Consider the following 23,342-nt stretch of genomic DNA (forward strand, 5'->3'; position numbering starts at 1 on the left):
GTAAAGATTAAATTAATTTCCTTTATATTAGAAAACCTTAGCCCAATAGCCAACATTAATTAATAAAGCTAATCAAGCTAAACCAAATTAGTTCTTCATCTTGTCCTGACGATGAACCACACTGGTTGGTTCGAAACGCGTCGACTTAATATTGATTGTGTGATTTTGCCGAAGATTACTAAACAATTAATTAATAAATTAATCAATATGTTTTTCCTAAGTTAGACATGGAAAAGAGATCATAAAAGTCACTTACTCAACATGAACAAGTAACCAAAGAGGCTTTTATACATCTTTTGCATGCTTGATACTTCACCTATGCAGAAACTGTCTAAGCTATCATCATCAACATTCCCTTCTAGCAAAGAAGGTATTCTACAGCACCCCTATCTTATCTCTATAGAAGACAAACTACCCCTTCATAGGGGGCTTGGTGAGAATATCTATAACCTCCTCATCTTTAGAGATACATTAAAGCTTCACAACCCCCCTTTGTACCCTATCTCTAATGAAGTGGTAATTGATCTCTATATTCTTAGACCTTTCATGAAACACTGGATTCTTTGAGAGTTTGATGCAACTCTGATTATCGCAGTGAATCACAGTTAGATCCAACTCAAAACCAAATAACCCTATGAGCATCTTGCAAAACCAAATGGCCTCACAACTCACAAAACCCATTGCTATGTACTTGACCTATATTGTTCTAAGCACCATTGAACTTTGCTTGCTGCTAAATCACGAAATCATTGTTGATATCAAGCTAAAGCAGCACCCTACCGTGCTTTTCCTATCTATTGCATTCCCAGTCCATTCTTAGTTTGTATACCCCTACAATTGCACTCCACCACTCCTGAAATATCTCAACCCATACTCCATTGTTACTTGTAGATACCTGAGCACATGCTTCACTACAACCCAATGCACCCTCCTCGGCTCCACCATAAACTAGCTCAAAGTATTCACAACAAAACATATATCTAGCCTCATGTTGACCAGATACATCAAAGAACAGATCAGTTGCCCATACAATGTGGGATCCACCAACTCTTACTCAGAAGCATTCAGCTTCTTCAAGTTGGTAATCATGGGTGTAGACATAGGCATACAACCCCCCATCCTGATTCCTGAATATCCTCAAGATATCAATTGTATACTCCCCTTGTCCTAGGAAAATCTCACCCGTCCATTGCCACAACTCCAACCCCAAAATGTAGTGCATCATGACAATGCCCTTCATATCGAACTCTATACAATGATCTCGCTTGCACATCTCTGTGAGCTTTTCTAACCCTGTGAGAAATAGATCATCAGTGTACAACACCAAGATGATTGGATCATCTCCAAAAAGTGTGTAATACAAGTTGGAATCCACCTCACTCTTAGTGAAGCCCATACCTAGCAGATACCATCAATCCTCGAGTACCATTCTCTCATTGCCTCCTGAGTCTGTAGAGTTCCTTCTTTAGCCTACATGCATGGGAATCTCTCCCAAGCACCTCAAAACCCTGTGACTGTTCAACGTACACCTCCTCCTCAATTACCCCATCAAAAAAAGTTGTCTTCACATCCATCTGATGTATCCTCCACCCCATCTATGAAGCAATAGATATAATAGCCCTAATAGAAGTATACCTTGCAATTAGAGTAAATGTCTCCCATAGTCCACTCCCTCCTTCTAGGAGAATCCTCTCACCACAAACCTAGCCTTATGCTTTTCAATACTTCCATCTATAGCATGCTTGATCTTAAAGATCCATCTCAAACTAACCATTGATTTCTCCTCTAGCCTCAACACAACCCTGATCTCCAAAGTGATTGACAATTGGGATTAGATCTCAACATCACTTAAGATCAATGATTGAGATTCATCTAATTCACTAATGCAAATAACCTTTGCATTTCACTAGATTAACTCGCTTTATGTTATAAAAGACAATTACTTTACTACTTAAAGTAATTGCTAAGGTTAAGGGTCTATTAGGCAACTTTTGTGCACCTAGACACTTAGGCTTGTGTAGAAGTAACTACCTAAGCTACAAACATCAACACTCCCTCTTAGCGACAAAGGTACTTCCTGAAGAGACACCTGGAACTACTTGTCCCTCTAGTACTGGCATAATTTCCCATGCATAATCCTTCACCATGGCTTTCCTCCAAACCTCCTAGTCGGCTAGCTCTTCAAGGACTCTACTTGTTAGTGTCATATGGTTCATAAAATTATTCAGGTGCCTACTCTTTTTTGAGTGTGCTCCTAGGATCCTCCACATGCTCCTGAGCATTCGTTAATGTCTGCTCAAACCACTTGGGTCTCCTGACGAATGTTGCACGAACGCCCCCCAAGGATCTAAATCGGGAACCGCGTCCCATATGGATCCGTGGGGGATCCACCATTGGGTACACCGTTCAGAAATCTGGAAACGCAAATCGGGTCGGCAAAGACGATTCCTAGATATTCGGAACCGTGCCAACCTAATATGCGGTTCTGGATTTCCAAAACGCAAATTCGACGATGGACCCGCGGCAAATCAGGCACGGATCTATAAGGATCTCAAGCAAATCTGAAGGGAGACGAGCGGTTCCACAGGGTTCTAAATGATGAGAAATCTTAAGGCTTGATATATTAATGATTTCTCTTTCTTAGATAATTGCTTGTGAAGTATTTTTATCCTATCTTTATTCAAACAAGAATTTTCATATATGTATGTGTGTTAACTTCATCAACCAGCTATCATGCATAATAAACAAAAGAACAGTAACACAACATATAGGCAGCAGCCAGGGAAAAAACCTCTCCAAACTTGAGAGGAAAACCCATGGTACTTCTTCTTATAGAATCTTCTCTTGACAAAATTTCCAAGATCAATACAAAGACTCTTTGACCAAGTTGATTCCAAGATCAAGGCTAGAATCTTCTCTTACTGATGTCCTCTGATTTGCTACAACATGGATCAGATATGGAACTTGTGGATCAGCTTCCTTCTCCCTTCCTCCTTTCTTCAACCCCCACTTGCCCAATTGTTGTCATCAAAGCTAAACTTGAACCAAGGTGATCTGCTTCATAGATATGGACTAATCAATAACCCTTACAGCAGATCTAAAGATGTCTCTATCTTTCCACGTGTGAGTGAGATGCTTCGTCTAGTAACTCCTTGCTTCGCTATGCTAGGAGTTTCCTTCTAGGCCCACAATCAAATCCTTTTGGCCTCAAATCAACTCTAATCATGAAAAACACATGGGACTATAACACAACCCTAATGATGACATGTACCTTCACACGTGTGGGAGGTTTAGGGCTCTTCTAGCCCTCCTAAACCTTTGCTCCACTAGTCAATCTTCTTCGCACAGATCTGCCTTTAGAATAGACCCAAGACTGAATATTTTCCTTGACAATGAGGGCAGATAGAATGATGCCCTAGCTTCGCACATGTGGAAGAGCTTCCTGCAGTTATGGATGACAGAACAGACTTCTCTGCGGCTCCTTGATCTTCTCCTTTACCTCGCACCCTTGGACAGACTTCTTCGCATGGATTGAGACCGAATTGATCTTGTGATTGTGTCCTAATGAGAGAGGAGAGACCCATATTTATAGTCTCCTTAACGTTGCTCATTAGGCCGACATATCTTGAGTTTAGGCCGACTTACATAATGATATCTAGCCGACATGAATGGATATATATAAATATATTTAGGCTGAAAATATATTGCTTCTTTTATCTTCGCTTGGAGGAGACTTTTACTAGCCATTTGATCTTGAACTTGGAGGAGTCTTTCCACATGATTCTGCCCTTGATCTTGGAGTCATACATTATACATTTTCAAGTGTAAACATTTACATCAATGACACAAACCTATCACCTAGCCTAGAGCTCATGATGAGAGCTACTAAAACAAATACATTTTGAGCATGAAACCCATGACTCAAATTCACAAAATATTTGCTAGATACAAATTACATCATTTACATTGGCATGTGTAAATGATGTAATTTGCTAGATATATTTAGGCCGAAAATATATTGCTTCTTTTATCTTCGCTAGATGGAGACTTTTACTTAGCTATTTGTTCTTGAACTTGGAGGAGTCTTTCCACATGATTCTGCCCTTGATCTTCGAGTCATACATTATACATTTTCAAGTGTAAATATTTACATCAATGACACAAACCTATCACCTAGCCTAGAGCTCATGATGAGAGCTACTAAGACAAATACATTTTGAGCATGAAACCCATGACTCAAATTCACAAAACATTTGCTAGATACAAATTACATCATTTACATTGGCATGTGTCATTATGAAGACTGAACATAGTTACACTTTCTTCAACACTCCCTCTTAACTAGGGAGGTATTCATACATACATGATCATTGGACAATTTTTCAAGTTCACAAAAGAATTCTCATAAGAAGATCGGATTTGCAATCCATCTGTTATAGCATCATTTCAACCAACATTGTTTTCACATAGGAAGGCCTTGACTAATAGCTCTATCTCTCATTTAGATTAGAGCACAATGTTGGCAAGACCAATGACTGATAGACACACATCATCATTGTCTCTCTTAGGGTCATACCCACCCGGGTGTTCTCCGAGTATGCCCTACTAGGACTATTCTCATCTTGGGTTCCCAGCCCTCAAGAATATCGGTCCTCTTGCCCACTCTTATCTTGGATGCCCTACCACATCCTCAAAGAGTGTCAGATGCCAGATGATTACACAATCCTCCATTCTTTCTTCCAAACTGAAGACAAGAATGTTGTGTCTAACTCTCCCTCTTAACCAAGGATGAGTTCCAAGTTTCTCTTTATTCAGAAACTTACTCATGTTCCTTTACTCATAGGAACCTTCCAGAGCTCCCTCTTAAACAAGGACTCTATCATCAATACTTTATAGGGTCTTCTAGTTCACTGATGATCCAACACCTTGATGTCATCAATTTCTTCATATGTAGGGTTCAGCGATCCGTCACTTTCCTTCATCATGTCATTCCTTCTTTCCTACAAAGTATCCTCCTTGGATTTGCATCTGGGGCTTTCTTCATAGGGCCATCTAGCTCCACCTTTCTTTCAGCGGTGATTGCTCTAGATCACGAGGTACATATTTGTGACATCCTTCACAACTCTTCTTACCAAGGCCCTGCACACATACCCAGACTTATCCAAAAAGTTAGAAACCAAAAACAAATCACATATTACCTTTTTGGTGATGGCCTTTTTCCAGTGACATCTCCTTGTAGGTATCAACACCCATCATACATGTTGACACATCTCCCAAAGGTCTTCATCTTCTCAAACTTCTATTAGAGTCCCCATATCTTTCGGGAGATTTCCTTGTCAAATCGTCTTGGTTTTCTGGATGTTGACTGCCTTCATCATGGTTGCTTATTTCACGATCTCTCCCATCCTCACACCCTTTATTCCCAGGGGCTTCCAATCAGAGTTCCTTAATTGTAGTCAACTACCTCATACTCCATATGAGGACATATTATGTTGATTTCATCTTTAAACCTTTTAGAGGAGGAGATCCTTTTGCTCTTGATCATGCTTGATCCAAGCTACCTGCAACCATGTGACGTGATATTATAATATTAAACAAAAGTATACATACCTCATTTGTCTTGAATCATACTATGATTCTTGCAGTGGACTTCTTGGGGGATCTTTGACCTACAACGAAGTTGACTGGATCCTTACAGGTTCTCTTGGTACCATCATTCTGACCTAGATTATTTACAAAGGATATTTGCCTGTAAAAATTCTTCAAAGATTTAGAGAACCAAAGTGTTCTCATCTTAGAATTACCTACACATAGCAATTTCATTTCTACCTAGAATCCTTACATAAAGAAATACAATATACATTAATCATAACCTTAACAGTATTTCCAGAGGATTCAACATATCCTCATCCATCACTTGTTCATCAATTGTTCATCCATAGATGGTACGAAATCCATAGTCAGTTCATTCTTTAAAAGAGTTACTTAGACAATACATAGGAATGTTCATGAATCACAACATGCTATGCTAACTAAGACCTATGAAAGAAAACAGGAGGTGATCTTTTAATCATAGTAAAGATCCTGAGGCTCCTCCTTCTTCGGCCTCTTTTCATTGTCTTGAATTTCCTGAGCGACATGAGTTGCTTCATGTTTCCTCTTGCCATTCTTCTTTCGCTTGGGACAATCTCTTCGGTAGTGTCCATATTCATGACATTCAAAGCATTGAATCTTTGACATGTCTTTCTTGGGATGTTCTTGGCGACCAGATCTCTCAAACTTCCTGAACTTCCCTTTTCTCTTGAGCCTGGCAGCAAATGCTTGCTCTTTGGATCCAATTGCAATATCTTCCTTGGCCTTTAATCGGGCTTCTTCCACTTTGCATATTGCGCATAGATCATTGAGTGAGGATACCTCCTTCTTAGCCCATATGTTGGTTGTAAGGTTTCCCCACTCCTCAGGTAGTGCACTCAACACTATCATAGTCATCTCTTGATCAGACATGATTTCTCCTCGTTCCTACAATTGATTTCTTATTTCAGAGACCCTCATGAAATATGAAGCTATATCTTCTTCTTTGTTGATCTTCATCTTGTATAACTCATTCCTTAGAGAGATCCCTTCTCCTGCAGTGCTGACGGAGAATAAATCTATCAATTTGTCATAGATTTCATTGGCTATTTCAAGCTTGGCTACATAAGGAATCAGAGAGTCCTTGATAGATTCTACAAGAATATTTTGAGCTCTCACTTCGTTCTTGTTATGCTTAGCCAATTCTTGAATATCAGAGCAGCAATTTTCTTTTGTACATAATCAATAACTTCTTGTTCTTTCAAATTGAGGTCAGTTCTCTTCTTCCAAGCAAGGAAGTTGGCAACTCCAACTAACTTATTGCTTTCCTTGCAGGAAGACATCCTTTTCAAAATTAGTCTTGCTCAAATGAATAAGATACTTACTTGATGTGATGATTCTTGAAGCTTGACTTTAGATTGCTGCCTTGAATGAGCTTGAGGAAGCTTGACTGTCCTTGAATGCTAGTGAACCTGAGATCTGCTTGACTTATCCTTGAGGATCTGTTCTTCAACTGAAGTGAGAGGTAGATCTGCCCGAATGATAGATCTTTGATAGATCTTGGAGTTTCAGAATGTGGATCTGAATCTAGCTTTCCCTTCAACTTCAACTGCCTTGCCTCTTCTTTAGTGTTCTTTATCAGCCTTTCCTTGATGTGCTACCAAACCTTGCTCCGATACCATGTTGAGAAATCTGAAGGCTTGATATATTAATGATTTCTCTTTCTTAGATAACTGCTTGTGAAGTATTTTTATCCTTTCTTTATTCAAACAAGAATTATCATATATGTATGTGTGTTAACTTCATCAACCAGCTATCATGCATAATAAACAAAAGAACAGTAACACAAGATATAGGCAACAGCCAGGGAAAAAACCTCTCCAAACCTGAGAGGAAAACCCACGGTAATTCTTCTTATAGAATCTTCTCTTGACAAAATTTCCAAGATCAATACAAAGACCCTTTGACCAAGTTGACTCCAAGATCAAGGCTAGAATCTTCTCTTACTGTTGTCCTCTGATTTGCTGCAACATGGATCAGATCTGGAACTTGTGGATCAGCTTCCTTCTCCCTTCCTCCTTTCTTCAAACTCCACTTGCCCAAAGTAGTACACTTGCCCAGCTGTTGTCATCAACGCTAGACTTGAAACAAGGTGATCTGCTTCATAGATATGGACTGATCAATAACCCTTACAGCAGATCTGAAGATGTCTCTATCTTTCCACGTGTGAGTGAGCTGCTTGGTCTAGTAACCTCCTCCTTGCTTCGCTATGCTAGGAGTTTCCTTCTAGGCCCACAACCGAATCCTTTTGGCCTCAAATCAACTCTAATCATGAAGATGACATGGGACTGTAACACAACCCTAATGATGACCTGTACCTTCGCACGTGTGGGAGGTTTAGGGCTCTTCTAGCCCTCCTAAACCTTCGCTCCACTAGTCAATCTTCTTCGCACAAACCTATCACCTAGCCTATAGCTCATGCTGAGAGCTACTAAGACAAATACATTTTGAGCATGAAACCCATGACTCAAATTCACAAAATATTTGCTAGATACAAATTACATCATTTACATTAGCATGTCTCATTATGAAGACCGAACCTAGTTACACTTTCTTCAACACTAAATTTTTCTTTTATTTTTTCTTTGACTTAAGTTGGGTTGGGGCTTCTCGGACACTCCCAAGGTGCTCCCTTGATGCTCCTTAGATGCTTCCTCGTGATAATGTTAAATTCTTAAGGTAAAAGTGACATTCTCCTTTATCTTTAATTTTCATCCTTTTACTTAAATTGTTAACATTACCATGAAATGACTTAAGGATGTTTGAGAGTGATTCCAGCCTCATTGAACTTCATATGGAGAAAATAGAATTCCATATCCTATTCAGAATTCAACAGACTCAACAGTTTTCAGGAATTCACGATCAATGGGATTGTGGCATTTCATTAGATTATATAATGCATGAGAGTATGTGATTGGCATTTAGTCAAGAGCAACAAGCCCTATATGTACCCTAGTGTTGGTAATGTTAATTGTTGAACTCCTTTGTCATGACCTTAGCAAAAAATTACCTTTCAATCAAGTCAAAATCATCGATCAAGCATGTTAAGCTTTTTCTACCATATTTTAAGGCTTGGACTAGGTAGTTGATCAAAATTGGGCAATGTTGACTAATATCCCTAGACAATCGAGGTAGAGGCAAAAGCTAGAAAAGAGGAGAAGAATCTAGATTCTAGATGGTTGATGCACGAATAATTAATCATTAATGTACAATGGATGCCATATCTATCTTGATTTATGTACAAATATGCATGTTTCCAAATCTTCTACAACCAATTTGGTATTTTGGATGTTTTTTAATATAAATGCAAAAAAAATATCAAAAATATATATATAGTATACACTTTTGAGACGCTTCGCTTCCTAGATTTTTGGGAAATGACACTTTTGCGGATCTGCTTCCAAAAAACATCCCCGCTTCGCCCCCACTTCGAGCAACATTGCTCCTAACATAACTGGAAATAGCTATTGACTCCTCCCCACCTAATCACTGACTCCCTAAATTGGAAGCCTCTGCATGTGGCTCTAACTTCAAAGCTTCCCCCCACTTGTCCTTTGACACTACTAGTGGCAACTCATGAGGCTTCCTACATGCCAAGTTCTCCTCGAACTTAAAATCCCTGCTCAACATGGTCTTCCTCTACACTGGTATGAAGATCATGTAAGCCTTGGAGGTCTTACCATATCTGGCAGACATCTCCTCAAGAGTCTTGTCCCCAAATATCCTATGAGGACTCTTGTTCTACACATACATTATTCTGTTACACACCCCCTACCAAAGAATTATAGGTAGCTCTTTGTCCTATAGCATAGCCTTGGCAAAATCAATGATGGATCGATTCATTCTCTCCACAACCCCATTCTACTAAGGGTTGTATAAGATTGTCATCTCCTTCTTGATTCATGCCTCCTTGCAGGAATCCTTTAAGTCATTAGAGGTGTACTTAACCCCAATGCTTGACCTCAAGATCTTGATCTTCTTGCCTGTCTAGTTTTCCACCTAGGCCTCGAACCTCTATAACTAATTACAGACCTCATCCGTGGTCTTCACAAAGAAGATCTAGGTTTTCCTGGAATAATCATCAATGTATGTGACATAACGTTGTGCTCCTTTTATTGATGCCCCTAACAACAGTCCACATACATCTAAGTGAATGAGATCCATGATCCCCTTGGACCTACTCACGCTGCTTGGAAAAGCAACCTTGCCATTCTTGCTAAGTGCGCACCCTCTGCACATGCCTTGTAGCTCAATTTTGAAATCTGGAAGACTAATGACAATCTGCCTCAGAATCGTCAATGACATGTAGTGCAAGTGTCCCATCCTCCTATGCCATAGCTCACACAAGTTGCCATTGTCATGTCCTAATGCCCGAACAGGTTTTCCCATCAGCCTGTATAAGTTGCTCTCTTTAACCCCGATGGCAATTGCATTTTTTGGGCTAGACTCATCCAAAAGAATGGGCACCTACCCATTCCTGAACCTAACTATATTATCCTTTGTTCTTGATCACCAAGACTGGGAGCAAATTCTTCTTCAAACCTGGTACATACTACAAATAGCACATCATTGGCTTCCAATGTCCCTCCTAACTCTAGTTGGAACTTAATGGTTCCAACTCCCTTCACTGCATATTTGGCATCATTACCAAGCTCCATGAATAAATCTGAGTCACTCTTTGTCAAACTACTAAATAGCTCTCGTGCCTCTGTAATATGACATGAGGCACCACTATTCTAGTACCAAGAACTCCTTCAGATGGTCTTGGTAGATAGACAAGAGACAAATGAGAAGTCATTCTCGAACTTCACAACAAACTTATCAAGTTGAACCTTTGTTGATGTTGTTGTCCATTGCGATTCCCCCTTCTCCAAACATTGTGATGCAAAGTACCGACTCTTGCGGAAAATGAAGCACTTGAGCTTGTTCAAGTCCTCCTCCTTTCCTGGCTAAGATGAGGGGTTTCCCCCTCACTGTTACCATTGGAATGCTTCCCTTTGACTTCTTGGCCATACTGACCAAGGCCAAGTTCTCCTCTCCATCTCTCCTAGTGCTATAGCCTTTGAATCTTCCCAAGCCTCTTTCTGGATATAGTCATCCCAAAGGTTCTCCCGAGCGCAAATCCCCTTAACAACAAATGGTTGCCATGACATGGGAACACCATTCAATGCCACATTTACGAGCTCTATGTCCTCCACTTTCTCCCCAATGGTTGCAAGTTGATCATGTATCTGGGTGATCCTCATGAAGTAACTGGTGATGTTATCAGACCTTGACATATGGATGGATCCGAACTTGTTCTCAAGATCATCTTCCCATTCATGTTGTCACTCTGGAACAGGTCCACTAGACCCTTGAACATCTCAATGGGCAACATCTTTTCTACCAAGTGCGAGATCAAATAATCCTTTATGGCATCTATGATAATCCTATGGCCTTTGATGTCCTTGTTTGTATGAACCACATTATCTATTAGATTTATCAGTTCTAGAACAACCTTTTCTACAAACTCCCAAAGGTGATGTTCCTCCAATAGTAAGGTAACCCCTGCCTTCAAGTGTGGAAAGTTAGATGCTCCATCAAACGTATTGTCAAATCTAAAAGACTAGTTGTTGCCAGCTCTAGATCTGATTATTTTGCCTTCTTCTAAGACATCCTAGCACCCACAAGAATTACACGTTGCTTTATAGATTCACTAGGATCTCCTTTGGATTTGTGTCTTGGTCCTTTGAAACTACCACAAAATTGGTTTTCTGCCAAAATTCTTGATTGGCATGTTCTCCCTCTCTCCCTCCAACAGATGACCTATGTAATCCTACTAATTGCACTGGTATGGTCCTTCGTACCTATTGTCACTGTTGCAGACTGTGTTGGCTTGTGAATCATACAACACTGCCCTTTCTGTGCAGTCGTGGAACCTCAAGATACGAAAATTTCAATTGTTGATGTTCCCTTGTACAGTCGTTGGATGAACCTAGCCCGTACAACTCTTGTACGAATCTAGCTCCTGTGTGCAACCTTTTGGAGATCAATTTTCAAAGTTCAAGATTTGATACCATGTTAATTTTCTAACCCTAGCAACCTAGCAGATTCCTCGCTGCAAAAATAAAGAATTATGCAGATCTATTAAATAAAATCACAACTACGATTTCAACATTACAACACCATAAGCAAATTAAATACCAATCTCACAATCACATGCACAAACTTACTTTTGCCCTTCAAATCAGTCCTTCATTCATTAAATTCAAAACTTACAAGGGCTGCCTTCCTGGGATGATGGCCCACTAATGAAAATACATACAACAAGAACCAGGAACTGTTCCAGCTGATCAAACCCTTAATCAGTCCTTCAATGTGTTGGTTGATCTGGATCTCCCTTGCTGCTCCTTACACATTCCTCAGCCCTACACAATTAAGTGGATCTCACTCTAATTGTGTCTTGTGCTCAAAATGTCTTTTGTATTTTCTCCCTTAGCCTAACCTTCCTTGTATATGTTTGAGTTATTGATTGAATCCAAAAGCATAATCTCCAAAATGATTAACGGTTGAGAATAGATCTCAACATCACTTGAGATCAATGGTTGAGATTCATATAAGTCACTAATGCAAATAACTTTTGCATTTCATTAGATTAACTCAGTTTATCTTATAAAAATCAATTACTTATAATACTTAAACTAACTGCTAAGGTTAAGGGTCTATTAGGCGACTTCCACACACCTAGACACTTAGGCCTATGAAGAAGTACTAGCCCAAGCTACAAACATCAACATTTTCTTTTTTCACCGCCACCATGATTTCTTTTTGAAATCTACTTCTATAATGGTCAATGAGAAAAACATGTTTCATATGTAAAGCAGTTGTTCTTCCATCACAATAACAAGGGCTTTATTGGCCATATATCATACAAAAACATAATCACATCCTCTGAGATTACAGTGATCAATACTGCAGATGCTAACTATCCTAATGCCACACTCACAAATATAAAAAGAAGTTTGTTTTCTTAACCACACAACTTAGACATCAAACATTGCATCAGACTGATCTTTTAGAGGGTATTAAAGAGTCAAAGTTTACACATACCTGTTCTCATAATTGAATAGCACCTTGACAAGATATTAGACAGTGCCTTCAACAAAGGTGTAGCATCAACAACCCTTGCCAAACTGTCCAGTGAGAGAACTGCAAGAACAACACTGAGATCGTCGTCATGAAGACGGCGTAGCAGTGCCTCTTGTATATTTATCATTGTCTGGTTCCATTTCAAACAGAAATCAGAGGCAATGCCAAAAAGAACCAACTTTGCTTATTTATGTGAATACATTATGAGAAACAACATTTTACACAATCTACTCAAATTCTGAAATGAAAACTTCAAACTTGAAGCATCCACAAATGGAATTAACTGTTTGCCTTCAATTTGAGATTAGTGATGCTCTTGATCTTAATATTTGAGATTTTTAGCTTTTAGCATACAAGTCAAAAGAAATTACTCTACCTTCATGTCACAAGTGGTAGTTTCAAGTATTCCAAATGTAGCCAAGCTTGACACTGCAGCTGCTCGTATTTCAGCCTGGCAAATTAAAAAATCAAAATTTGTTCCACAAAAGAAAGAAAAAACCTAGTTGTGTCTATGGCTTCTAACTCAAACACATACATTGAACAAAGTAAAAACATGAACCTGTATAAGTTTGGATAAATGTTCTTAATTCATAAGATATCACCATTTATACACTTTTCATTTTTTTACCAATTGGAGATAGTCGAGATAAGCACCTTTGGATGCTCCAACGACACACAGAGACTTGCATTAGACTCTTCTATTGGTACATGTAGACTTCCATTGAAAACAGTTCGCAGAATCTCAAATACAGGAGCACCACTTAACGATTGCTTATTGGTTTCCTGGAAATTCTAAATGTTTGAATTCAGAAAATGGAATCAACAAAAGAAGAATAAAAATCAGCTAGCTTCAAGGCAACTACAGATATTGAATAAACATGAATACACAAACAGAAAATAACCTCAAGGAAGTCGCAGATTGCTTTATCCAGCTCATCTGGATAATGTTTTTCAACTTCTAACAAAACCTGTCTGGTCCAAGTCCCTGGAAAACCATTTAGAGAGCAAGATTAGGACACCTTTCAGAAAACAAGATTAGCACACCATTTAAAAAGCAAGATTAAAACTTTATGTCCTTGTCACATGGTCACAATAGTCAGAATCCACCATTGAGGTCAATGCAAAAAATTTAGAAGGATGATTCGATTACTAGGAACTGTAAACAAAGTTGCATTTTTTGTTCCAGAATTGAAGGTCATTCCATAAACCAATATCAGAAGATAGCGAAAACCTAGTAACATGGATAACACAATTATAACTTATAAAAAAGCTTACTTGCTTCAGGAATGTCATGCTGTGTCACCTTCCCTGTCCAAAGACCCAGGATTTTCGATACAACTTGCACAATGTGACTTTTCATAGGGACAGTATCAATGATGGTAATAAAAGTATTTTGACAGGACTTGTGCGAGAAACTGCCAAGGTAAATGGAAGTAATGTATTAATATGATTAAATGTTATTTAGCATACCTACATAGTAAGGAAAAGATGTTCTAGGTAGAGATGAGTAAACCTGTGATAAATTAGTCCATCTAAAATTAGTGATAAGAACTTCTCCATGTGGAATGTTTTTGAAAGTTCCGAAAGAATAACTGGAAAATCACTGCAAGGTTACAATCCAAGTGAAAAGATCAAAAATAATTAAAAAAAGATAAATCTAATTGTCATATTTATCCATTTGCAAAATAAAACCTTACAGTATGTCAAACTGAAAAAACCTAAATTCCGAAATTAAACCTCACCAAAACTACAAGGATCGTCATCTATTCTTAGCAATATGGAAAATACTGGGCATACCTGATATTTGTAAGAACTTCTAGGGCTTTCCAAGGAAAAAACTTAATTGTCTGCTCCTGAAAAAAAGTGATCCCCAAGTACAATAAGACAACTAACAAGAAAATATCCACCAGCAATACAATGAAAGAACTTGCGAACTTAAGAAGCATCGATTGTCACAAGACTGTAAGAACATTTTATTTTCCTATATTGTTTGTGATATATTGGTAGAAGACCAATCATAATATTTCATCAGTGATCTAAATTATTAATTTTATTTGATATCATAAGATTTCAAGATTTAAATCTTCAGCTGAGTTAAATGTCCAGTCATGACACTGACATTGACCTAGGGCCTTGCACCTGTTTGGATTTTCATATTCTGCTGTACACGGATCCTGCTACTCTCTTTTATTGTCAGCTGTATCTTTCCTTTTTTTGTCATGCTTTTAGCATTGTGGAGTGCTCTACCGTCTAGACTATAGACACTCACCTAGTCTATTTACGAGTAATTCTACTCTCTAGTTCAGTTGACCCCTTTTTCTTGGTCATTGGGCATTAAAAAAAAATGTTTCATCTTATGATATACCTGCTTGATAATTGAACTTGCATGAACATGATGAAATAGAAGGCCTTTTAAAAGTTTACCAACTTGCCTATTTTGTTCTAAGCCACCATGGAAAACCCATCTTTTTAACAACTTTATCGTCAGTACAATAAGACAATAGAGTCATTTAATATAATAAAGATTAAAGAAGTTGGGACTAACAAAATTATGAAATGTTGGTTGTCTCAATACTGTTGGAGCATTTTCTTTTGTTATATTGTTTGTAATATAAAAGTTAAAACCCAATCCTTGTGGCATTTCATGAATCACCAAATTTATTCGTTATATTTATATTCAATGTCCATAATAGCCTTTCAAGTTTTAATTTTCAACCAACTTAAAAAATACCTTCACTGAAATTTGAATGACATGAACAGGATGAAATAGAAAGCTCTTTAAAGTTGACCAGATTGTCTATTTTGCATGCCACTTCAAGGTCTACTTGTTTAAATCCTTAGCTTCGTCCCATGAGATGCTTGATTTGAAGAAATTTGTCTCAACTTGCTTCGAAGATGAAATTCCTCCATCATCAATCCATCTAGACACTCCTAAAAGAGCAGAACCATCCCTCCTTGCATTCATGCTTTGAGAACCATAAGTATTGAAAATTATGCTGCCTTGTACTTCGTAAAAATATCATTTTGGAATATACTCAAGCATGTTCCACTTTCATGTTTTGCTCTACAAGATTCGATGCATTGTTGATCATTCTTGAGCTACAATAGATATCCCTACCTAGCTCTCCAATGTTATGCACCACATACATAAAAACCAGAAGTACACACCATGTACACCAAAGTGGGTACAGAGCACAATTCCAAGATAGAAAAGAGAGATAAGTTACACAATAACTCCTTAAAGAATAAGAGAAACTCCTCCAAATACTCAATACATTCATACCAATGTTACCAGACTCGGAATCAGCAATAAATCGGCGAGGCAAAAGAGCGAAGAGTTTTAATCGGATCGGGAAAAATCGTTGAACTCAATAAATAAAGATATACACATATATTGAATTAAAAAAGAACATTTTTCATTGATATTCAATACAGCCATGTTCAAACAATGCATAATATCAATAGATGTCCAAAATATCATGAATGAATAAGTATCTCATATATCTTATGAGTCCAAACATGATCCAAAGAACTGAGTTCTGACTCCTAACCAGTGACTACAACGAACCTGAAGCATCTGCTTCTAAAAGTTTATAAAACATTGCATACTAATCAGTAAAAAAGCAGTAACTGAAATCTCTTGATTGTCGCTGAAATGATATAATAATGGTTTGCTACTAAAATCTCTGATAGAGCACAAGTTGAAGCTACACTAGAGCACATAAGAGATAGATGCAGAAGACAAGCCAAGACAAGAGTACACAAGGATATGGCTCAAGCCAGGGAAAAACCCCAAGATGGGGAAAACCCTATATCAATTCTTCTTATTATTAATATCGAATGTTCAGCACAGAGAGAGAGTACAATAATCCAAAGTCAAAATGACTTTGACAATTTGAAGATTCAATATCTTAAACAAGTGTAGGGCTCAAACTGTAATACCAATATTCAGTCAACTGTAATCTGGTTAGGGTTGCTTACTGTCCACTCTGATTTCATTCATTTGATCCAAAGACCCTCTTTTCTACTGCAGCTTCCACTGACATGCATGAAGAAGACCATCGTTAACCCTTAGGGCTGATTTGGGCCCATGATAGTAGTCTCGGTCCCCTTGACTGTGATGATGCAGACTTGCGGCTGCCCTAGAGGGGTAGATCTGAAGAGAAGTCTCAAAACGTCCACAAACTAACCCAGGAGCAGTACATGAATACGACCAGCCTTTCTTCTCTATAATTTGATCTTGCAAGGACAGATTTAACCCACACAAACATTCCAGAAATTCCCTCAAAGTCTGCGGCTGCCCTTCTGGAAATTCTCGGCCCTACCTGAGAAGAGAGACCCAAAACAACAAGCATTGTGTCCTCCTTCAAGAACTCAACTACCTCAGAAGCCTTTTGATGTCTCTAAGATATGTCTAATGAGAATGGAGGACACCTATGTATATATAACAATTTGTCCTTATGGAGGTGAAGCCAGCCTTACCATTTTGGAGGCAAATTTTGAATTTCAAATTTTCATATTTCCCGCCTTAATAAGGTCATGACTTGTAGAATAAATATTTTTCCTTATCCAGATTTGGTGATCTTAAGGTCAATTTTGGACCTCTCAAAAAGAGGAATTCAATGCCACAATAATCTTCTTCAAAGGAGCAGACCAAAGTGGAATTTGGCCCTAGTTGCCAATTTTAACACATTCCCTATAGTAGGATAATATTGCTAGAACTTGTGCAAGAAAAACCGCGGTGAAATGAAGAAGTGGTTCTAGCAAAACAGTGTTTTATGAGTTAAGTAAATAAAGAGGATGGAAGGACTGGAGGCTTGTGTTTTTCCATTTGCATATGGGGTTAAATCAAGGTTCACATGGGAGGTTGTCCTATGGAGGAAAAGAGGAGTAATATCAATATAGCTGCAAAGTACAAGCTATATTAACCCCTTCTTTGTTGTCCCAAACTTCAGAAATTTGTCGAAGGAGACCACTAATGTAGAGAGACTCCAATGACTATGAAAATTGTACTTATCATAAATGGCTATGTTGCACAGGGATGCATCCCCCCAAAACACCTGTGTAACCTGCATCCTTGTGTTCTGAGGACTTGTGAACACTTACGAAACGTCTTCAAATTACAGGGACTTCATTGGGGACTCAGGGACTTGCTAACCATCCCCAAACGTTCCGGGAAGATTTCAGCGATAATTTGGGCATATATCTTCATTTTTGACAGTCATTGACGAATGGACTATATGATCAGTTTTCCCAGACATTATTTTTGTATTGCACTGAATCTAAATCTGTTGTACTAGTTGCAGGTCATAACATGGGTTCTATCTGAGGATGGGTTTAAATTGGGTTTCTAGTAATTTGCATATTGTATTTTCAACAACAAATTTACAATAAGCAAAGCCTCTATGTCAAAAAAAAGGAAATGCAACATTTCAAAGGGCTGATCCTTGTGGTTATTGCCCTTTTCTTTTTCTCATTTTTCAGGCCATCTCAGTTTTTACATATTGTACATGTGTTTTCCAGAGTCATTCAAGTCCAATGCTTCCACCATCCCAACCTCAAGCATTGTGAAAAACAATCAGATAATAGTGACTTGGATTGGGTACTAAATGTTTGAATAAATTCCTATTCAATCACCATAATGAAATATGAATCTAATCCCTTTATTTAATCAAAGTTTTTTTATGGCGGTTTTTGATAAAACTGTAAAAATTTGCAAAACCTATTGAAAAGGGAATGCCTTTTACATTTAGCATAATCATCATTGACAAGAAATATGAAGAAAAGTTGCTATAGAGAAAACTCTCGTCTCATAGACCATTCATGGACTTTATTGCGAATTGGAAGTATTTACATTTAAGTTTTCTAAAGCTAAATTGCATTTTACTTGTGTCTAGCGGCCATAATGGAAATTCACTCATCCCTTTTTTAAGTTGCTCTTCTGAATTGGCAAGTGTAAGGGTCGTGTAGGGGCCATGCATAATATCATATAATATAGCTTGTTATGCCTATAAGCTTGAAGTAACTACAAATGCTAACAGTGAATTCTGAACTTTCAATATATATATATATAAAGCTAAATTGCATTTTACTTGTGTCTAACGGCCAATAATGGCAATTCACTCATCCCTTTTTTAAGTTGCTCTTCTGAATTGATAAGTGTAAGGGTTGTTTAGAGGCCATGCATAATACCAATAATATAGCTTGTTATGCCTATAAGCTTGAAGCAACTACAAATGCTAATAGTGAATTCCACTTTATATATATATATATATATATATATATACTGCCATCCCCAACCCGTCATCCCCTTAAAATTTTGGGAGTGCACTCTAGCCGTCCCAGGGACGCGTCCCTCCATCCCCATTGCTCCCCCATCCCGAAAACAAATGCAACATAGATAAGTGGATTACATGTGCCTACAATCTAATATAGATAGACATGCAACAATATAGAACATCCCAATCATAAATACAATAGAAAGGACTGGCCATATACCCCATTCAATGCTATCGCTTCATAACCATGATCCAAGTATTTTACCCCTTCAGAAAGTAAATTACTTAGTAGATCTAGATAGGAAATCTCAATGCAACATGTAGAAAAATTCATTGTTTGTGTCACATGCAAACTTTTTTCTCCAATTGGGTTGGTGCTTGCGAAACACATGGGGGTGTCCCTAGCCTTGCATACACTGTTTTTCCTATAAATCTGCAAAATAACACAAAATCAAGCATGCAATGTTTTCTTTGACCAACAATAAAGTGGCCAAAGGGGTTATAAAATAATTTGTCATTAAAGCAGTAGAATTATCTCCAGCATTAGCTTTTAATGGCGAAACAATACACAAAAGAAAGTCGCTTCAAATGGCAGATTTATACCAAGATTGTTAAGCAACCAGCTCACAAAATAGAAGAATGAGATAGATCAACGACTTCAAAAGTAGCCTCTTCGAGGGGGCAACCTCCTTTACATTACACAAATCAACAATTCTTGGATGATACAAATGACAAGACCTCCTTTCTATATATAGGAGTATAAGGGGTCACAGTGTAATCAGGGCCGACATAACAATAATAATGTAAGGGCACAACAATAACAATAGTGGGCTTCTATGGGGCACAACAATAACAATAGTGGGACAACAATGACAATAATAATAAGGGAATACCCTAGTATTATAGGGACCTAACAAAGATAAAGGTTCAAAACTTCTACAATATTATGCAAGAAATCATCAAGTTCCAACAAACTCAGAGAGACAAATTAGATGAAAACCAAGCTTTATTCTGAGAAAGTCGGGAGGCTGGATGCACCAAAAAGACAATTACAGAACCAAAAGAATGATGTTCCTGCACAAGAGAATAGAAGCAAGAAGAGAGAAGAAGAGAAATCAAGAGAGAGAGTAATAAGTTGCTACCGAAGAAGATCCAACCCTGAGCCAATAGGAAAACTATAAATTTATCTATAGTACAAGCTATAGTAACCCTTTCCTCGCTATCCCAAGCTTGAGAAATTTATCAAGGAAGACCACTAATGTAGAGTGACGCCAATGACTATTAAAATTGTACTTATCATAAATGGATTACAAGTGCCTACAACCTAATATAGAGAGACATGCATCAATATAGGACATTCCAATGATAAATACAATAGAAGAGAATGGTCGAACCCCATTCAATATTTCATGACCATGACCCAAGAATTTTACGCTTCAGAAAGCGAATTACTTAGAAGTTAGTAGATCTGGGATAGAAAATCTTAATGCAACATGTAGAAAAAATCAACCTTTGTGTCAGATGCAAATTTTTCTCTCCATTTGGGCTGGTTCTTGCCAAATATAGGAGGGTGTCCCAGCCTTGCATGCATTGTTTTTCCTGTAAATATGCAAAGTAACACACAAAAACAAGCATGCAATGGGTTTCTTTGACCAACAATTATGCAGCCAAAGAGCTTACTAAATAATTTGTGAATAAATTAGTTGAGATATCTCGAGCATTACCTTTTAATGGCAAAACAAAACACAGAAAGAAGGCACTTCAAATGGCAGATTTACACCAAGACAAAGACTCAAAATTTCTACAATATTATGCAAGAAATCATCAAAATTTCAACAAACTCAGCGAGAAAGATCAGATCAAAACCAATCTTTATTCTACAAAATCCAGGAGATTGGCTTCGCCAAGAAAACAATTAGAAAACCAAGGCAGTGATTTTGCTGCACAAGAGAATAGCAACTAGAAAAGAGGAGAGAGGAATCAAGAGAGGGTAATATGAAGTTGTCAAAGAAGATCCAACATTGAGCCAATAGCCAACAGCTATATTTGTTGACCACTACATCCTATGCACACTAGAGGAGGGAGGTAGAATTCCTCATGCAAAGATGATTCAATGCACATTGATGAGTTGTATGGAGTCAACTCGCTATCCAACTACAGCCAAACCGTAGAAGAGAAAAGTAAAGTGGTTAACACTGGAGTGTAACTGAAGTGACCCCGAGTTGTCACGAGATGAGGTGTCCTTGAGTGTAGTTTGAGTCAACATGAGCTTTAGGAGAAATGCCAATACACATGGGTTCACTAGTGAATAGCTTTAGTGATGTGGAATTCCGAGTTAGTGAAATAAAGATGGAAGGAAGAAATAGGGAGTAGTGAGCATGGACAAGGAAAGATATGCACGACTTGACTAATGAAAGGTTGAAATGAGGTGGCGATGCACAAGAATGGGAATGAAAACTCAAGAGATACTAGAGAATGTTGCCGTGAAATTAGGGAGAATTGGAGGAAGAAAGATGCCAAGTGCACTAGGTTAGTGGGAGAGGCTTTTAAGTTAAGTGAAGGCCAAATAAGGAGGGAAACTAATGCGCATTGGTCTTTTTGCATAGTGGCTCGGCTTAGACAAAAGTTGTGGAGGATGAGGTGGCCACATGCACTAGTTAAGTGAAGATTCTCTCCATTAGAAACAAAAATGAGTAGTAGTTGCCATGAGAACTAGCTAAGTGGGGAAAAGCTGAAAATAAATGAGCATAAACTGACGCAAAGTGCCTAACTCCAGTCCACTAAGGAGACACCTTGGTCAATTGACACTAACAAACAACCACATCATACTCCTATCCGTGCATGCAACTCAGTGATCTTTATTTCATTCTACTCATGCACTCTAACAACTATAAAGTTCACCCAGTACACCCATGCGCTTTGCCACAACACTGCTCTCTCAACTATGCATCTAGATCTTTCCATTTGTCCATCCCAGCTACCATGTGTCACCCATGTAAGCCCACTACTAAAAATAGAAAATTGTCCGCATGTCCTGAAGACCATACTCATTGGACTCAAATTTCAGTGGCGAGTCTGCATACATCATCAAAATTGCCATGCAAAAACTTCCAAACATAGAAATACATTGCATGTCAATGAAACCACCTTCATTGGACTCAATTTTCAGTGACGAGTCCACATATGTGGCTAGATCTAATATGCAAAACCTACTAAAAATAGACCTGTCTCACATGTCACCCTAAGTAGCTCAATGAAATCGTGAGCTTGCAAGGATCTCAAATTTGGCATCGTAACTGAAATGTGAGATTTTGAACTAGAGTTGTCAATACAAGCATCATGCATATGTAATCCTGAGCTTGGGATGACTCTGGAGTCTGAATAAGTAATCAACACTGCCATGCGAAAAACCGATCTCCATCTCCTAAAAAATAAAACTGCGAAAAATAGCAACTATCTCCAATCTGACAAAAATATGTGCAAAACTGTCCCTGAATAACCATAACATCACTGAATCCATTCCGCAACTGAACTCCATGGGAACCAACTCTTGGATCAAGCAAAGTTGTATTTGAATCAGTGTGGAAAACCCAATTTTTTGGCCAAAACGATTTAATCGCACGACTTTTTGGCAAAGGAAAAAGTCGCGATTTTTTCGTTATACTCCCGATTTAATCGAGAGTCAACCCAAAAAGTCGGCCTCCCTTCCCAGGCCGCGGATAAAAAGCTCGCAAAGGTGAAAATGGTCATATTTTTCGTTGTTTAAGCTCCCATTCGACGCTGTGGAGATACATAGGGGTTTGGCATTGCGTTAGAGGAGAATATTTTTGAGTTTTGGGGTGGAGATTTGGAGATTTTTCCACTGCTCATCATGGGAGATTCAAACTTCAAAGTGTCGAATTGTTGCTGCCCAGTGCTAGGTATGTATTTTAATTTCTCTCATAGTTTTTTTTACACATGATTTCTTAAATCTTTCTATACTTCTCTAAGATTCTATAAGTTTGTTTATGTCTTATTTTTGCCTAGAATCTAGATTCTAGATTGAAGAAAAACTTCAACTTTCAAGATTAAAATGACAAAAAATCAAATTTCAAACACTTGTTTACTGAATCCGAGTGTTTTCAAGTCACTGAGAAGAGGCATTTAAAATCTAAAATCAACTATTGCATTTTTGTATGATTTTTATGTGATGGGAAATTTTTAATTTGTTTCAATTTTTTTTTTGTGCCCAGGTTTAAATTCAAATTCAAAGTTTAAAACAAAATGCCAAGGATTTTGGACACTATGTGGGAATATGGTGAACCT

At 38.0% G+C, this 23,342-nt stretch overlaps 1 protein-coding gene across 1 annotated transcript in view; it reads right to left on the reverse strand.

Annotated features, from left to right (window-relative positions):
• The window catches only part of LOC149177582 (uncharacterized protein At3g06530-like), a 280,290-nt gene that overhangs the window by 197,567 nt on the left and 59,381 nt on the right, over nucleotides 1-23,342 (reverse strand). The window contains 7 exon segments of the mRNA XM_089420165.1: nucleotides 12,721-12,889; nucleotides 13,136-13,210; nucleotides 13,414-13,551; nucleotides 13,662-13,744; nucleotides 14,035-14,174; nucleotides 14,273-14,362; nucleotides 14,557-14,612. Of these exon segments, the coding sequence (XP_089276291.1) occupies nucleotides 12,721-12,889; nucleotides 13,136-13,210; nucleotides 13,414-13,551; nucleotides 13,662-13,744; nucleotides 14,035-14,174; nucleotides 14,273-14,362; nucleotides 14,557-14,612 (751 nt within the window).

This window comes from Pinus tabuliformis, chromosome 4_1 (assembly GCF_031772625.1).
Source record: "Pinus tabuliformis cultivar Carrire ecotype Pingquan chromosome 4_1, CPIR1, whole genome shotgun sequence".
Lineage (NCBI taxonomy): Eukaryota > Viridiplantae > Streptophyta > Pinopsida > Pinales > Pinaceae > Pinus > Pinus tabuliformis.